This window comes from Acartia tonsa, chromosome 8, assembly GCF_053477335.1.
Source record: "Acartia tonsa isolate MP-2025a chromosome 8, ASM5347733v1, whole genome shotgun sequence".
Lineage (NCBI taxonomy): Eukaryota > Metazoa > Arthropoda > Copepoda > Calanoida > Acartiidae > Acartia > Acartia tonsa.
This window is the reverse complement of record NC_137267.1, coordinates 43785832-43805302: the sequence shown is the minus strand read 5'-3', so window position 1 is coordinate 43805302 and position 19471 is coordinate 43785832. Positions and strand designations below refer to the sequence as shown.

Genomic DNA, 19471 nt, shown 5'->3' with positions numbered 1-19471 from the left:
TTTGGCGCACAGGCGGGATTAAATTAGAGGCTAAGGCGCGGCTGCCCATCCCTTGTTTAATTCGTTAGGTTTGATACTATGTGACTATTAAAGTAAAACTAGAAAGACTACTTCCAATAGTAGCAAAGATCTAAAAAAAGGCATTCCTCAAAGTTCCCCCCCCCCCTCTCTACGGCTTATTAAAAAGAGTAGAGAAGGGGGGGGGAGGAGGGTTTCGAAGAAAAAATAACATGATGGTAGATCTTAGGTTTATTTATATACAGGGTAGCCCCTAATAGTTAGGGTCCCGAGCAGTGGTTATAGAACCTATAATTTATGCAACCAACTGACTTACAGAGTAGCTTTGCCACAAAAATTCAAAAATTTTAATTATCATTTCAGTATGGCTTCGAAACCGATTAATATCCACTGGATTAGAACCGGTTCTTTGCCATTCTGAAAACTTATGTATAGCATTGTAAAGCAGACAATTTTCCACGAATATTTAAATAAAAAATCATTGAATTAATACTAGGTTTGTTAGATCTGGTTTTAATCTTTTAATTTTTCATTTCACTATCCCCGGAAAACTGTCTATAATACGATGCGATCAACAATTATTATTGCATAATTAACATAAAATGATATCAAGACTGTTTTCTAACAATTCTGGTAGGATGTTGGTTCATATCTGTATTATCTGTATCCAAACTAGATGAACCAACCTATAATATAAATATTATTATGGTTCATATCTGCATTATCTGTATCTAAACTAGATGAACTAACCTATGATATAGATATTATCATTATTATGGTTCATATCTGTATTATCTGTATCCAAACTAGATGAACCAACCTATAATATAAATATTATTATTATGGTTCATATCTGTATTATCTGTATCCAAACTAGATGAACCAACCTATAATATAAATATTATTACTATAGTTCATATCTGTATTATCTGTATCTAAACTAGATGAACCAACCTATAATATAAATATTATTATTATGGTTCATATCTGTATTATCTGTATCCAAACTAGATGAACCAACCTATAATATAAATATTATTATTATGGTTCATATCTGTATTATCTGTATCTAAACTAGATGAACCAACCTATAATATAAATATTATTATTATGGTTCATATCTGTATTATCTGTATCTAAACTAGATGAACCAACCTATAATATAAATATTATTACTATGGTTCATATCTGTATTATCTGTATCCAAACTAGATGAACCAACCTATAATATAAATATTATTATTATGGTTCATATCTGTATTATCTGTATCTAAACTAGATGAACCAACCTATAATATAAATATTATTACTATGGTTCATATCTGTATTATCTGTATCTAAACTAGATGAACCAACCTATAATATAAATATTATTATTATGGTTCATATCTGTATTATCTGTATCCAAACTAGATGAACCAACCTATAATATAAATATTATTATTATGGTTCATATCTGTATTATCTGTATCCAAACTAGATGAACCAACCTAAAATATAAATATTATTATGGTTCATATCTGTATTATCTGTATCTAAACTAGATGAACCAACCTATAATATGAATATTATTATTATGGTTCATATCTGTATTATCTGTATCCAAACTAGATGAACCAACCTATAATATAAATATTATTATGGTTCATATCTGTATTATCTGTATCTAAACTAGATGAACCAACCTATAATATAAATATTATTACTATGGTTCATATCTGTATTATCTGTATCTAAACTAGATGAACCAACCTATAATATAAATATTATTATGGTTCATATCTGTATTATCTGTATCTAAACTAGATGAACCAACCTATAATATAAATATTATTATTATGGTTCATATCTGTATTATCTGTATCTAAACTAGATGAACCAACCTATAATATAAATATTATTATGGTTCATATCTGTATTATCTGTATCTAAACTAGATGAACCAACCTATAATATAAATATTATTACTATGGTTCATATCTGTATTATCTGTATCTAAACTAGATGAACCAACCTATAATATAAATATTATTATGGTTCATATCTGTATTATCTGTATCTAAAATAGATGAACCAACCTATAATATAAATATTATTATGGTTCATATCTGTATTATCTGTATCTAAACTAGATGATCCAACCTATAATATAAATATTATTATGGTTCATATCTGTATTATCTGTATCTAAACTAGATGAACCAACCTATAATATAAATATTATTATTATTATGGTTGATATCTGTATTATCTGTATCCAAAATAGATGAACCAACCTATAATATAAATATTATTATTATGGTTCATATCTGTATTATCTGTATCTAAACTAGATGAACCAACCTATAATATAAATATTATTATTATGGTTCATATCTGTATTATCTGTATCCAAACTAGATGAACCAACCTATAATATAAATATTATTACTAGGGTTTATATCTGTATTATCTGTATCTAAACTAAATGAACCAACCTATAATATAAATATTATTATTATGGTTCATATCTGTATTATCTGTATCCAAACTAGATGAACCAACCTATAATATAAATATTATTATTATGGTTCATATCTGTATTATCTGTATCTAAACTAGATGAACCAACCTATAATATAAATATTATTACTATGGTTCATATCTGTATTATCTGTATCTAAACTAGATGAACCAACCTATAATATAAATATTATTATGGTTCATATCTGTATTATCTGTATCTAAACTAGATGAACCAACCTATAATATAAATATTATTATTATGGTTCATATCTGTATTATCTGTATCTAAACTAGATGAACCAACCTATAATATAAATATTATTATGGTTCATATCTGTATTATCTGTATCTAAACTAGATGAACCAACCTATAATATAAATATTATTACTATGGTTCATATCTGTATTATCTGTATCTAAACTAGATGAACCAACCTATAATATAAATATTATTATGGTTCATATCTGTATTATCTGTATCTAAAATAGATGAACCAACCTATAATATAAATATTATTATGGTTCATATCTGTATTATCTGTATCTAAACTAGATGATCCAACCTATAATATAAATATTATTATGGTTCATATCTGTATTATCTGTATCTAAACTAGATGAACCAACCTATAATATAAATATTATTATTATTATGGTTGATATCTGTATTATCTGTATCCAAAATAGATGAACCAACCTATAATATAAATATTATTATTATGGTTCATATCTGTATTATCTGTATCTAAACTAGATGAACCAACCTATAATATAAATATTATTATTATGGTTCATATCTGTATTATCTGTATCCAAACTAGATGAACCAACCTATAATATAAATATTATTACTAGGGTTTATATCTGTATTATCTGTATCTAAACTAAATGAACCAACCTATAATATAAATATTATTATTATGGTTCATATCTGTATTATCTGTATCCAAACTAGATGAACCAACCTATAATATAAATATTATTATTATGGTTCATATCTGTATTATCTGTATCCAAACTAGATGAACCAACCTATAATATAAATATTATTATTATGGTTCATATCTGTATTATCTGTATCTAAACTAGATGAACCAACCTATAATATAAATATTATTATTATGGTTCATATCTGTATTATCTGTATCTAAACTAGATGAACCAACCTATAATATAAATATTATTACTATGGTTCATATCTGTATTATCTGTATCTAAACTAGATGAACCAACCTATAATATGAATAATAATATAAATTAAATTATGAAAATCACTCGTTTTATAGTAATTTAATAGTTAAAACTAATGGCATTCTATCGATTATTGAAATTAATAGCATTCATGTCTGACATAATATCGAAAGGGAATGCGGTACTTGGACACCCCCCTCCATTGGACATTTATAGCATCCAAAATTCAGGGTTATAAAGGGATAAATCAATGGCTGATGAGGTGATGTACATCCCCAATGATGATACATAAAATTATCCCTTTTGTAGCGTAAAATTAGAGGTTGAAACGATTACAACCAAAACCAATAATAAAGTCCCCAGAGTTGTTCAGCCAACTAATAAGAAAACTTTATTATAAAACTTTGGGGACTAGTGTAAAAAACTGCTCATTGTCCCCTCTCTCTCTCTCTCTCTCTCTCTGTCCAAATTAGCTTGGCACGCTCCTAATTACCTTTAATATATTATCACTGTATTGTCTTCGGCACTCGGGGTTTTCCTAAAATTAAAAACATTGATTGAGTGAGTCAGTCGTTTACGAGATCTTTTAGGACATACATGTTACACATAAAGTTGTACAGAAACTCTCAAATGATTAGAATTAAGAAGAAGGGAGGGAGGGGACATTGGGCTGTTTATTACACTAGTCCTCAAAGTTTTTAAATAATGTTTTCTTATCCGAAGGCTTAAAGACTTTTGGGGCTTTGAATGAATTTGATTGGTTAGGTCAAAAAGTTGAGTGTCCAAACGTTCCAACCACTAGTGTAATCTACATAGGGGGTATTTTTTTGTGTTATCATTGGGGATATATGTTAAGGGGGGGGGGGGGGGGTAATGCAACCATCTCGTAATCAATGTATAAATGGCACTTAGAATTCGAATTTTGATCTGAAATTTTGCATGAGTAATCCTTGGTAGTTTTTTTTTCACTAAATCGAACAAAAAGTTGAAAAAGTAACGGCTAACGGTTCAGCCGTTTAGCCGTTTTTTGGCTATTTTTAGGGCAAACGTATTTTGAAACGTATTTTTGCTTATTAATGTATTAATGATACAAAAAGCATTTTTTAGATTTCTAGTACCAGCAACTATCGGCTAGAACCGTTTGAAAACGTTTTGGAGCGGAAAAGAGTATTATGTGGAGAGAGGTTTCGTGATGGATTTCTCTTGAAAATACCCAAAAAATGGCTAAACGGCTAAGCCGCAAGCCGTTAGCCGCTACTTTTCTAACTTTTTGTTCGAGTTAGGGAAAATAGACCTACCAAGGATTACTCATGCAAAATTTCAGATCAAAATTCTAAGTGCCATTTATACATTGATTACAAGATGGTTGCATTAACCCCCCCCCCCCTCCCCTTTATTGGTCATTGTCATATCTCTGAAGATCCCTGATTGAGAAGGCTTTAATAAATCCTTCTGAAGAAGCCTGTTCTTTTTTTTGTGTAGTCTAGCTCTATATTGCAGCGTTTTTTGATACATAAACTTATTACTTTATAAATCCGGATTGACAATGATTTTTTTGACAATTCTAATCTTATCTTGATATTGAAGAATTGCACAAAAACAAGGATGACAACATCCATAATTATCAAGAAAGTACAAATTAAGTTATAGATCAGATGTTCATTGTTTATCAAAAAGATAAAGAGAGAGAAGAATATGATAATTATTCAGGGATATAAAGGGATAATACAATGGTCGATATATTGATGTACATCCCCAATAATGATACACAAAATTACCCTTTCTGTAGAATACAATTAGTGGTTTAAACGTTTGGACACTTAACTTTATGAAGCAACCAATCAAAATACAATAAAAGTCCCAAAAGTTGTTAAGCCAACGAATAAGAAAACGTTATTATAATACTTTGTGGAATAGTGTAATACACAGCCTATTGTTTACTCCCACACTGATGATTAATAATAAAATGAATAGTTATTTCTCGCATCGTATTATAAACGGCTTTCCGCGGATATAGAATGTACAATTATGAGATTAAAACTAGTTTTTTAGCCCCGCGGTGCCGAAGGTACCGGCTAAAAAAACTGGTTTTAATCTTATGATTGTACATTTTTATATTCGTAGAAAGCTGGATATAATAAGATGCTAGACATAGTTTTTTCGTATGCATGAGAACCGGTTCCTAACCACCGGATTCGAATGAATACGAGAAAAAAAACATTATTTTATTTAGCATGATGAACCTAGTAAAAGTGTCTGACTCTGATTATGACGTAAAACATTAGCCAATGAGAGGCCAGTATTCACAGTAATTGACCAATGGTAAAATTTATAGTGGCCTTTCATTGGCTAATTTTTTTACGTCATAATCAGAGTCAGACACTTTTACCAGGTTCAGCATGATCGACAGACCGACGAATCAAGTAAGTTTGTAAAAGGTATATCTACAAAACAAATTCAGCAATCTATCTTAAATAGTAGCTAAAATGACATTTCTAACAAGAACGGACGGACAGGTAAAGTAAATCAATGCAGAAAGAGAGGGGAAATGGGCTGTTTATTACACTAGTCCCAAAAGTTTTATCTTAACGTTTTCTTATTCTTTGGCTCAAAAACTTTGGACTATTTATTGAATTTGTTCCCTTAGATTTTTATTGGATTGTTAAGTGTTCAAGCGTTTCAACCACTAAGTTTAATTTACAGAAGGGGTAATTGTGTATTTCAACATTTAGGATGTACATCAATTTAACGGCCATTGTCTTATTCCTTTAGATCCCTGGAATCAATGGGCGTTTAAGTTGATAAGTAGCGCAGCAATTTGAAACATTTATCAGTCTTAAATTAGAGCAGACATTACTTCCATTCAGCATGCATTATACGATGGACATACTTACATTTTGAGAATTGATTATAGATAAGCTTCGCTTTATCATATAAGTTTGAAATCGATAGGACGATTCTAACATGCCTAAATTAACAATTCTAGCTCTACAATAAAGACGGGCGGAGGAACTAACCCCAATTATAGGATATTTTTGCTTGAAAAAGTAAATAATATAGAATTTTGCTTACACTGTTGTTTCAGGTGGTTTCAAGTGCACTTTTCACATTACAAATAAAAATGTCAAACCACATAAAATTTTTTAAAAAATAGATTGATTACAAATATTTTTTTCGTGTTTATTTTAATCACATTGTTTAAATTTAGAAAATTTACGCTGAAATGTTTTTTTTTTGGGAGGGGGGGGGGAGAAGAGCTTAGTTTTTTGCGATTTCTCTTAGGAGCATTGGTACCCTTTACCAAAATAAACCTTCCAAGAACCTTTGAGAAGCTACCCTGTAAAGTAGAACCATAGCAGTTAGAGTGATCCTTCGGTACAGACAGACAGACACACACAGACAGAAAGAATCCTTGTTACTTTATTAAAAGGATAAAATGTATACCGTATTATTTTTGAACAAGAGTTCGCACCATTCATATTTCACAAAGAACAGCAAACCAAAAACTGAAAAAAAACAATTACTTTAATAAATACTAGCGGCTTCGCCCCTAGCCTAGCTTTGCCCTATGAGGTAATCTTTTAAAAATTAAAAAAAAATTGGGGGGGGGGGATTTTCATTTTTTGGGGGGTTAGGGGTGTTCCACTAACCAAGAAAATGGCCTAAAACCGCCACAGGACCAGTAGGTATATTCCCAGAAGAGTAGACTCCAATCGGTTCAGTGGTTACCAAGATCTTAAGGGACGGACAGACAGACAGACGGACGGACAGACATCAAGCTAATTTGTATGTCGAAGGTCTGTTAATTTTTGTGTTTGTCTATTAAGAGCAAAGTTTTACAAACAAGTTCTTTTATTAGTGTGTCTAAAAATATTGCGAACCTTTATTGAGTCCTGATTGGGTAGTATAAACTACTCCATCAATAGTTTTTTCAACAGATCGGGTAATTTTGTTTGTTATAAATATACAAATCATCCATTTTCTTCTTCTTCAAGATTTCTTAATTTGGGGGACAGTACCACAACACTCCCTAGAAATATTACCCTCCTTTAAGTATCTTATACTTTTTTTCTAACGTTTTCTTATTCGTTGGTCTAACAACTTTGTGGACTTTTTGATAGGTTGGTTCATTGAGTTGAGTGTCTAAACATTTCAACCAATGATTGTAATCTACAGAAGGGGTAATTTTGTGTATCACCATTAGGGATGTACATGAATTTTTCGGTCATTTTCTTATACCTTTATATCCCTCTTACATACCCCTGTATTTCAAGGTCTCTCTAGGGGCGCAGCTGCAATGATATTTTATTTTTAAGATACACAATGAACAAATAATGTACTTACACACACACACACACACACACACACACACACACACACACACTCACTCACACACACCCAAACACACAAACACACACACCAAGTAGAATAAAAGAAATGAATGGAATACCATTAAACACCACAGATATTTATCAACGTGTGCTATCACAAAAGCAAAATTAAACACCACAGGTATTTATCAAGGTGTGAAATGACAGTAACAAAAGCATTAACAATATAGTGCTCTAAAACTCCTATACATAATTAGTTAACCCTTACAGCTCGGGCCCCAATTCCCACCTTAATAGATCGGGGGGGGGGCTCCAAGAGCCCCCCCCTCTATCTCGGCTCCTGTTACAGATAAAGACGTAAAATTTTTTTCTAGTGGTTCATGTGTATTTTTAGAGAAAATTACTTTTTCTAGTCATAGCAGCCAGGCCGCTCCTTAGCCGCTTTTTAGCGGCCAGCCGCTAAATTTTAAAACAGCTGTAGAGCGGCCAATTTTGCAGCCAGGATGACCAAATTTTAGGACGAACTTTTATTTTTCATAACAAAAAAATTACTTTTTCTGATCATCGCCAAAAAACGGCAAATAACGGAAACCGCCATTTTCGGCGGTTACGGCGGTAAAACGGCGGTTGGCGGCGCCGATTAATATTTTTATCTGTTTGATGTTGCTCAAGGATTTACCAAAAAAATTTTTAGGACTCTAGCTGTAATAGAAGCCACGATATTCATGATATATGTCTGTAGTAAAAGCCGGACAAAAATCGGTCATAAAGTCGGTCAGGGAGCGGTCAAACGGTCATAACACATTTTTTCTCAGAAGGTCATTGATATCTAAGTATTCACCAAAAAAATTTTAGGTTTCTCCTTATACACAAAAGTCATAATGTAGAAATTAAGATTTTTTTTAGAATTTTTTTCTAATTTTGGTGCTACCCAACCGACTTTGACCGGACACCACGACCGACACAGACCAGATATCCTAATAAAATCAACTCTTGCCGACGTATAATTACTAAACTTAAAAAGTCATGAAGTCACAGCACTCCATCTTACCTACAAAAAAAATGAGATTGAAAAAACTAGAGGGGGGGGCTCTTGGAGCCCCCCCCCCGATCTGTAAGGGTTAAAATGATTATTAAAAAGAAGGTAGGTTGTGCTAAAATTCCGTAAAGGTGTAAGATTTAATTCTTAAAAACATTAGTATAACAATAAAATTTATGTTAACTTTAAAAAAAATTCTTGGTCTATAGTTCTTTTCAATAAGGAATGCACATATTTAGTGAATATTATCGCTCTACTACTATTTTAAGCCTTAAAACTCACACCTTTACAGAATTTTAGCACAACCTACTTCCCCCTTTATTGATGTAATGGTATTTGTTTTATTTTCAGTATGTAAATCTTGGCTAAAATGGGTATTACCACTTCGCGTACATAATCGTACACCTGTAAATAATCCCATATTATCAGTTATCCATCTCTCTTTTTATCTAATGACCTATTTCTTAGAAACGTGTCCAAAAATAATTATTCGACTGTACGTATTTATAGAATAATTATAAGTAGAATCATTAGAAAGATTTATATTATAAAATTCTAGTTAATTGGTTAATACTTCTTTTCAAAATGAAATGAAAAGTAATTACTATTTCAAAGCAAGGATGGCAACAACTATAAGTAGCAAACTCATATTTGTAAACAAACAACGTATTATTTAAGACAAAGTAAATGAGTAGATGTGAATTGATCAGCAGAATCTCTAAAACAAATTTCAGACATCTATTTTTAATAACAGACCAATAAAATTGTATACTGATTTCACATTGGTAGGGTAATCTTAGGCCCTCTGTCTTAAATAGCGGCCGAGTACATCTATTTTCCTCCATAGCGTTACGGATGGACTGACATACAGACAAAGTGAATTTTAGCTTCACTACTTAAAACGGATAGAATTCAATAAAGGTCGTATTATGTATCAATGTATTGAATGGAATTGTGTGCTATACAAATAGTGTGTATTATCATCATTAACTGCCATTGTTCTATCACTTCCTGGATCATCATTTGGATACTATAAATTGAAACAATGCAATGGATCAATTAAATCTAGATGTTACACCAGATTTTTATGTTCTCAATAAAGCTAAACTCGCATCGGGATAAAATATTGATACCCTCAATCCAACTCCTTTATCCTATCCCCTCACCTCCTACTGCATGAACGAATTGACCAAATAATGAGTTAGATGTTAGCAAGCGAAATTGACGACAATTTTTTTTCCTGTCACAATATCCACGTGTATTCTATATCCATTATTGATGCTGTGAGTAATCGATGAGTGTTGGCTTTAGCTAACGAGTTTCATTTTAACTGGAGATTGCACAAGGATATAAAGGGACGAAAAGTTATACACATCACCAATGATGATAAACAAAATTACCCTTTCTGTAGATTTAAATTGTTTATTAAATATAAATAAAGTTTGTAAGCCAAGGAATTAGATAACGTGTTTATAAAACTACTAGCGGCTTCGCTCTAGCCTCTAGAGGCTTTGCCCAAAGAGGTATAATTACATCTTCTATTACCTACCCAGCGGAAAAAAATACGAATGAAACGCAAATTTTTGCTAATAAATAGCGAATTCGCAAAATATGTTTGTTTTTAAGGGGGTTTGAGGTGTCCCACCCCCCAAGAAAATAGCCTAAAACCACAACAGGACCAGTAGGTATATTCCCTGAAGAGTAGAATCCGATTGGTTCAGTGGTTACCGAGATCATAAGGGACAGACGGACGAACATCATTCTACTTTGTATTATAGACTAGCGACTACGCCCCTAGAAGCCTCTAGGGGCACTGGTAGGAGGAGGAAAAGTCGACCTCATCCTATTTTAAATTTGAGTTTTAAAAGAGTTAAAAATATATTTTTTTTTGGGGGGGGAGGGGGGTGAAGACACCCTATCCAAAAATAGTTTAAAACCTTCCAATTACCTATAAGAAGCTTCGCTGTAAAGGAGAATGTGGTATTCGGCGACCCTGAGCCATGCTGTATGGCAACCCTGACCTCGGTTCGGAGGAGGGCCGAGGGCCCTCCCCCGAGTAACGGGGGAATGGGTCCACCTGACCCCTCCCCATGCTTTAAAATTGATTATAGATTTGACAGCCGCATTATGGCTAATCTGCATTGTTTGGTTCCCCACCCCTTTCCAGGGATGGGGGATAATTGTTGTCTATTTTGATTAATGTATGTATAGTTATATTGAACTTTGATTTAGTATTAATTATTCCAATCTGTGTATTTATTATTTGTTGTATTATAAATCAGTAACCTTTAGACTCTGAATAAAGTAACATCTGAAATAGATTCTGTTTTTTGTTATTTGGTGATAGCTAGAGAAGCCCAGCTTCTCTATAATTATACGTGTCCACGTCTGTCCGCACTGCCGTAGTCATTTGAACTTGGGTAACGGCCATTAAACCGAGGCGGTTACCACAACTTGGTGACAGCTGTGTGAGATTACGGCAAACACAAGTGTAGAGCAGACGCGCAGCTGAGACTAAGGTACTCCCAGCAGTAAAACTGGCAAAACTGACACAAGCAACCTGAATTACCCACCCTGGATAGCAAGGTCTAACTCTGTATCCGGCAGTTGTGGAAGTGAGAACCTTAGTAACCTGCCTGGGTAATAGTATCCAGCCGGCAGAAGACAAGCAGAAGGAGACCAAGTGGCGGAATCAGAGCTGCGGAGAGCAGCGAAATCTGACGAAAGACCGCGGAGAGCAGCGAAATCCAACGGAGAACCGCGGAGAGCGGCGAGATCTAACGGAGGATTGTGTGCTAACGGGCTGAAACAGGCCCGCTGACTGGCTGAAACAGGCCAAGTAACTGCAGACGGCTGAAACAGGCCTATTACTCACTGCGAAGGATAGCGGGATTTGAACCCACGGCCCTGCAGGACGGGACATTCCCTGCCGCCACCACCTGGATTCGAACCCACGGCGCTGCAGGATGGGACATTCCCTGCCGCCGACTGGCTGAAACAAGCAAAATAGCCGCGAGCTGTGAGCGAAAATACGAGTGTAGTGTATCAGTAGGAGAAAAACTACGCTAACCCCAAGTATCCTGGGAGGCTACAGCGCAGCCACCCACCGAGAAAAGCAGATATTGTATCAGATTTTATGTATTGTCACCCTGGTGTGAAGGCTAAACAACAGATTTATGGGCAGTGATTGGTAAACAATTGCCGGGACTTTTGATAAGCCAAAAATAGAACCCAGGTGCGAGATAACAATGCATTGTTAAACTCGGACCCCCAACCCTGCAGCACGGCAAATACACCGCCCTCTACCTCTAACAGAAGGGGAGGGTCCCCCCATAAATTGAAGTGAATATAATCCAAGGTGACATTTTGATAAGCCAAGGATTAAGAAGAAGCCCACCTACTTTCATAACCCAGTCACCTGAGGCCCGCGGCACCCCCTCCCCCTCTGGGGAAGGGCGTCCTTATCCCGTCCCCTCACGCGTTCCCCCTTCTCCCCGCACTCGGATAAGTCCGTCTACCGTGCAGAGACAGAGACCGGGAGAACGGAGGGCATCACGCGGGTTGCACAGAGAAGCTCGGAACGCAACGAAATCTGTCGGACAAAAGGGATAAAACGGACCAATAAGAGAGCAGATTGAGGGATAGATGAGAGTTTCACCTGTGTGTGCGCGCCCTGACCGTGCATAGGCGCGTTGTGAGGGGGTATTCCACACACACACACACACACTAAGGAGGGGAGCTACTCTATAGCATACAAAGGATAGATCCTAAGAAATTGCAAAGCTCCACTCCCCTATCTACAGTGTGATAAGGAAAACTAAATCAGTTCCTGACAGTGGTTGTTGGAATAGTGACCGAAAGCGTAAGCAGCCTATAGTTTCGGCTTAAATTTGTGACACGACGCTGAACCTTTGACCATATGGAGCAACAACAAGCGCAGGGAGGCGATCAGCTTCAAGGGTGGCTCCAGGATGACCCCCAGCCGGCTCCAGCCGAGTACCGCAAGCTGATGCTGAGTAACCTGCCGGAGTACCGGGGACCGCCCAAGCAGTCCTGGAACTCCCACATACGGCGTCTCGAAATGACATGGGCGGCTTACAGAGTACCCGCCCATGATACGCTGAATCGCCGCAACTCCCTCCTACTATCCCTGGCGGGGCAGGCGGCGGAGATGGCCTCCCACCTGTTTGGGGAGGCAGGCCAAGCCTTGACCTACGACCAGGTCAAGGCCGAGTGTGAAATGTTGTTCCTGCCAGCCTATGAGTCCCAGACCTTGAAGCAAACCTTCCGGGACTATAGGCAACACTCGACGGAGCCCATCCAGGCCTATATCTCCACCAAGTGCGCCCTCTACAGGGAGGCATACAGTCATGAAGACCTGGAGCTCCTCATAGATGAACTGAACCGAGGGATCCGCAACGCCAACGTGAAGCGCATCATGATGGGGCACAAGATCGCCTCGGTCCCCAAGTACACGAGGCGTGCCATGTTCACCGTGACCATGATAACCAAGCAGCTGAAGGAGGGTGTGTGCCTGGTGGACGCGACCGACGGGCTCACAGGCTCGGCCAGCGTCCAGTTGCCCAATTATGATGACTCGGAGCCCATGGAGATTGGCGCCCTGGCTCCGGGTCTCCACCAGATGAGGAAGGTCGCACCAGACGAAGCTTCCAAGATCCCGGGCCGTTGCTACCGATGCCATGGGAAAGGCCACCGGGTCAGAGATTGTCCTACCCCCCTGGAGGTCAGCCTAGAAGAGCGCCGCACCCAGTCCCGCCGTGACCGGCCTGCCCGGTGTGAACGTTGCCACTACGCAGGCCATACGGCGGCCGAGTGCAAGGCCGACTGGGACCAGGTGGCCAGGAGGAGACGCCTAGCCGGCAAGGGCGCTAACTCGGGCAAGCCCAGCTCCCAGGTAGCCAACATGGAGGGAGGTGCACCGCTGGCGACACTCCAGCAAGCCGCCGCCCCCAACGCTGTGGGCCACTCGGAAGGAATGCCGCAGTTTGGAACCATCCCAGCCAGGATCAACGTGCTGGGAGGAGCAGCTGAACCCAACCGGGTTGGCCTGGGATTCAACCTCAACCACATGGGGCCAGAATATGTGCAGCCAACCAACATCGTGGAGCCAGAAGTCCTGCGGCCGCTGCCCCTAGGCCTCAACATGATGGTACCTGCCAGGCCAAGCCCCCCGAAGGAGGAGGTGACCCCCGTCACCCCCAGCGAGAGACGAGAGGCGCTACCCAGCGCCACCTGGACGATGTACGGGGAGACCCTCACGGCCGCCGAGTGGGAGAGACAAGAGGCGCTAGCCAGCGAGGCCGAGATGATGTACGGGCGACAACCGTCGCCACCACCTGGGGAGGACGAGAGGTGCTACCCCGCACCCCCAAGCCAATGTATGGGGCGACAACCGTCGCCTCCACCTGTGAAGACCGGGGGGTGCTACCCAGCACCCCCACGCTGGTGCATGGGGCGACAACCGCCGCCGCCGCCGAGAGACCTGGCCCCCGGAACGAGCCCGCAGCCGCGGAGGAAGGGGTGACAACCGTCACACCCAGTCAGCCCGAGCCCCCAGCCAGCCGGGAGTGTCTGCCTCCTGGCCGTCCAGCTGTCCCTCACCCTCAACTGTGTCCAGCTGTCCATCACTCTCAACTGAGTCAGGATAAGTTAAAATTAACAAATGCATTGTCTCCAACATGTTGTAACCCCCCAGCTTTGCCTGTGCCCCCCGCACCAGAGGCTGGGGAAATTGAGATTTGTGGGTATCAGGACTTGTCTGTGCCACATGCACCTGAGTTCCTAGGGTGGGGGAGGGATGTAACGCAGGGCCAGCCTGTGCCACACGCACTAGAGCCCCATGCCACTGGGCAAGCAATTGAGGAGGGAAGGGCCACTTTGAAGCTAGGGGAGCCGACGCCCCACCAGGCGCCGGTCGCCTGTCAGTCCATCATTGGGGAGGGTAAAGGGAAGCCCCGGGCGTCTAAAGATAACACTCAATGGAAATTTATATCTAGCCAGGAACAGACAACCGGACCTCCTTCCCAAGAAGTTGCTGTGACCAGAGACGAGAACCTGGCAGCCGAGAACCCGTAGATGCGCGCACGAGGATGGTGGCCGTCCGGCCGGTGCTCCCACTGGTGGATGGTCCTGTGGGGCCTACTGCTAGCAGCTGTGTGGCCCACCGCCAGCTACGTCTTGATAGGGTGGGATTGTACCAACCCCACTCATGTTACAGCCTTCAACAAAGAGCGGATGTGTAGCCAGGAGCCGCTACACCAGGAGGTGCCTCTAGGCCATGAGGTACACATCCTGCAACAAGTCAAGATCCGGGAGACCACTGGGTATAGCTGCCAGCTCACAGTGTCCCAGTGTACATTCAGGTGTGGCGTCTGGGGCCACCTGAAGGTGACGTCGGTCCCCACCCTCATGCGGCCAACCAAGATTGTCCCAGAAACTTGCCGGGACCTGGCCCGGAACCGAGTCTACACCCTGCCAGGCAAGACCAAGCCATTGACGTTCCAGCTGAACCACCCCCTGTTCTTCACCCTTGATATGGTGGGGGCGCTGGTAAACAGCCCTGAGGGGGTGGGTTGTGAAGGAGAGGACGTCCACTTTGAAGGCCAGCTGTACCGCAATGAGCTGGTGCTCCAGGAGAGAAGGCTGCTAGTCAAGGAGGAGACCTACGTAGTCGAGAACGGACGGGTGGAGTCCCAGTCCGACCACCTGACCCTGGCGTGTCCCCAGTCAGAGCTGTCCTGCGTCACCGGAGAGGCCACGTACGTGTGGGACCACCTGGGAAGAGATTGCCCCTTGAGGCTGATCCGCAGCCTCCAGCCCAGCCTGGTGATGGATGCATTCTTGGTGGACCATCAGGCACAATTCTTCATTAACATGACTACCCCCACCTCTATAGTGAACTGCGACTTCAAAGCCCATGCCACCAACCACCCAGCATTGTTCGTGGCAGCCGACCCGGCCGCGGCAGCGTTGCCCAGAGTATCGGCCAGGGACGTGGATGTCACCCTCCAGGCCCAGATACACGCGGCCTACATCGGATTTACCCTGGAGACTCAGATGCGGAGCGCAGCAGCAGAAGAGGTGGCGGCCAATTGTTGGAAGCTCCAGCAGTTGGACCCGGCGCATCCGGTGCGTGTCCAAGGGAGCATGTTTTCCATCTTGAGGGGAGATGTATTGCTCCAGCTTACCTGCCAGCGTAATAAGTATGTGGTAAGGGAGAGCAACGAATGCTGGGACAAGGTGCCGGTGGAGCCCACCGGAATTGTAGATGCCGTGACAAAGGTGTACAGCAGTCACGCCACCAAGATTTCCTGCTCCTCTACCTACCCCTTAACTGTGCACGCCGAGGAGGGGTGGATAGAGCTAACTCCAGCCCCTAAGAAGAGGCCGCCCCCGCTGGAGACACCCAAACAGCTGCTGACCGAGCCCCTGGACGACTTTAGCTCGGGAGGGTTGTATTCCCAGGCCGAGCTGAATGATTGGCAGCAGCTACTGTCATTTCCGGCGTAAAAGGCCGCCATGCTGACCGGCCTGTCGTATGGCTCCTGCGTCCAGCAGGGAAGCTGTTCAGCCACAGGAGACCACGGCATTGTGTCCTATAATATCGACAGGCTGGCGGAGGAAGGGGAGGAAACCCTGGATGTCTGGGCTGGATTCAGACAGGCCATCCACGAGTGGGGAGATGGCGCAGCCATACTGTGTTTGTTGCTGTTGATTCTCAAGCTACTGGGGGACTTAACCATTATCTCCCTGGCGGCAGCACAAGGAGGTGTACGTGCCGCCCTGAATGCGATGTCACAAGTATTTCTGTATCACCCAACTCTGTACCACAAGGCCTTGGCCAGGGCCAGGGCCAACCACGCCAAGTCCCGAGACTTCTCAGTGGACTGGGATGCCATTCCTATTGGCCGGGAAATGGCCGAGGAAATGGTGTCCATGAAGTCCTCCGATAGCGGGAATGACCGCCCAGGCAAGCCTGGGCCAAACTCTGGAAACGTAAGTGGAAATCCCCGTGGCCCCTCGGGAGGCCAGGCTGCCGCCCAGACGGTAAACCTTGTAGCCAGTGCTCCAGCCGCTGCCACAGCCAACAAGACCGCCCCGTTGCTGACCGGCCCCGCAGCGGCCGCGCCCCATGGTGGCCTGACAACCGCTGGCACCGATCTACGGGCCCAACAGAAGCCAGCCTCTACCTTCTACCCCACGTTGGGAGCCCATCAACTTTAAGAGCCTGCCGAGCACCACTAGGATTCCATTGAATTGTTAACCCCTGTAAATAACAGTCCCTACACCCCTGAGGCCGATAAGGCCAGCTGTCCCTGAACTCCCCCCCCCCTTTACCGTAGGGTGGGGGAACCGTTCTATAAGGAACAGACCGAAGGCCTCAACCACTGTCGGAAGTCTGGTGGGGCAGAACAAAACCCTCCCAGCCTTCCGAGGGGAGAGTTGTGGTATTCGGCGACCCTGAGCCATGCTGTATGGCAACCCTGACCTTGGTTCGGAGGAGGGCCGAGGGCCCTCCCCCGAGTAAAGGGGGAATGGGTCCACCTGACCCCTCCCCATGCTTTAAAATTGATTATAGATTTGACAGCCGCATTATGGCTAATCTGCATTGTTTGGTTCCCCACCCCTTTCCAGGGATGGGGGATAATTATTGTCTATTTTGATTAATGTATGTATAGTTATATTGAACTTTGATTTAGTATTAATTATTCCAATCTGTGTATTTATTATTTGTTGTATTATAAATCAGTAACCTTTAGACTCTGAATAAAGTAACATCTGAAATAGATTCTGTTTGTTATTTGGTGATAGCTAGAGAAGCCCAGCTTCTCTATAATTATACGTGTCCACGTCTGTCTGCACTGCCGTAGTCATTTGAACTTGGGTAACGGCCATTAAACCGAGGCGGTTACCACAAGAACAATATCGGTTCAGCGGTTAGCGAGATCCTTCGGGACAGACAAAAAACGCTTACTACTTTATATAATAGGATAGGCACATAAGTAGTTTACATTTATTCAGAGCTGGATCTTTAAATCATTTTGGTGGTGAGCCAGATCGGGGTGAGCCAACTTTCCACTAATGAGAGAACATCATTTTATGAAATGCCGCGCTGTGATTGGCTGAAATTCGGCTCACCCCGATCTGGCTCACCACTAAAATGATTTAAAGATCCAGCTCAGTATCCATTATTACAGTCCAATGTTCCCTTTCCTACCTGGCAGATAGGAAACTATAATCCATCTGGGCTACATTAATAGAACAATGAATCAAAACTAAAACTTCCTCCAATCTTATTGATAGCTTATGACTATTTGGGAAAAGAAAGGGTTGTCGATTAATATAAGCATCACTGGGTAGTACAAAAATGAGAATAAGAACAAAATAGGATTAATGGTGTAATGGAAAATAAGATCAATTAAAAATAATTGTCTACAAAATGATTTTTATAATTTAACAAGAGCAGTGGCGTGCGAACCGAAGGGGGCACTTGAGCGATTGGGGGAAAGGACGTGGGAACGGGATGGGGGAAAGGGATAGGGAAGAGGGATAGGGATTAGAATTCCCATAATCAAGTAATCCCACCCCCTTAAAACGCCCTTATTTGAATTAGATATATATAATTAAAATGCTTTAGGGGGGGGGGGGCAAAATTTTGCTAAATGTTCAAAATGCCTCGCATAGACAAAGGGCTTCGCACGTCACTGAACAAGAGTTTGGTTTGTAACCTTAGTAACATAGCTTATAATTAGGGGATGTCCGTTAGTCCGTCACTGTAAACAGAGATGGTTGGTCACAATTACCCTCATATTATTGCTGCGCTATTTATGAACAAAAAAAGTCCCTTTTTAACAAAATGAATAAATAGTTATGTACAGTAAGTTTGTTTATTTTTTGCTCATGTATAATTACATCAAAAATAACTAATGATACTCAACACTATATATATATACCTACAACGTGTAAAAAAACAACAGTGTATCTACTTTTTTAGTAGCGAAGCTACTCTATAATTTATTTTGTCCGTCCGTTAGTCAGGTTAGGTTATATTGGGTACAGGGTAGACCCGAAAGGATAGGGAATCACAGGTTTAGGCCCCGCAGGGTTAAGGTAAGACAAAGACAAATTTTTAAAAAATTAACAAAAGGGGGGTTTCAATGCTCGATAAGCACTTTGATGGGAAAGCACTGCAGTTCGTTTACGAGATCTTACTGGATAACAAACAAACACACTCACACATTGAAAGATCTAGCTAAATTGGTTTAAAGTATACCGCTAAGTTATGCTCTGCATGGTATTTCCCCTAGACTGTATTTTTTACTTTATCAAATTATCATTTTTCCGTACTTTACAAAATATATTTCCA

The 19471-nt window shown here is 40.8% G+C and overlaps 1 protein-coding gene across 1 annotated transcript in view; it reads right to left on the bottom strand.

The window, feature by feature from the left end:
• Positions 1-19471, bottom strand: part of LOC145327040 (uncharacterized) — a 54563-nt gene continuing 35092 nt past the window's right edge. The window contains exons 3-5 of the mRNA XM_080170534.1: positions 7159-7220; positions 4208-4252; positions 1-704 (exon numbers count right to left, since the gene is read on the bottom strand). Coding sequence (XP_080026660.1) covers positions 627-704; positions 4208-4252; positions 7159-7220 — 185 coding nt within the window. The 3' untranslated portion in view covers positions 1-626. The remainder of the gene's footprint in view (positions 705-4207; positions 4253-7158; positions 7221-19471) is intronic.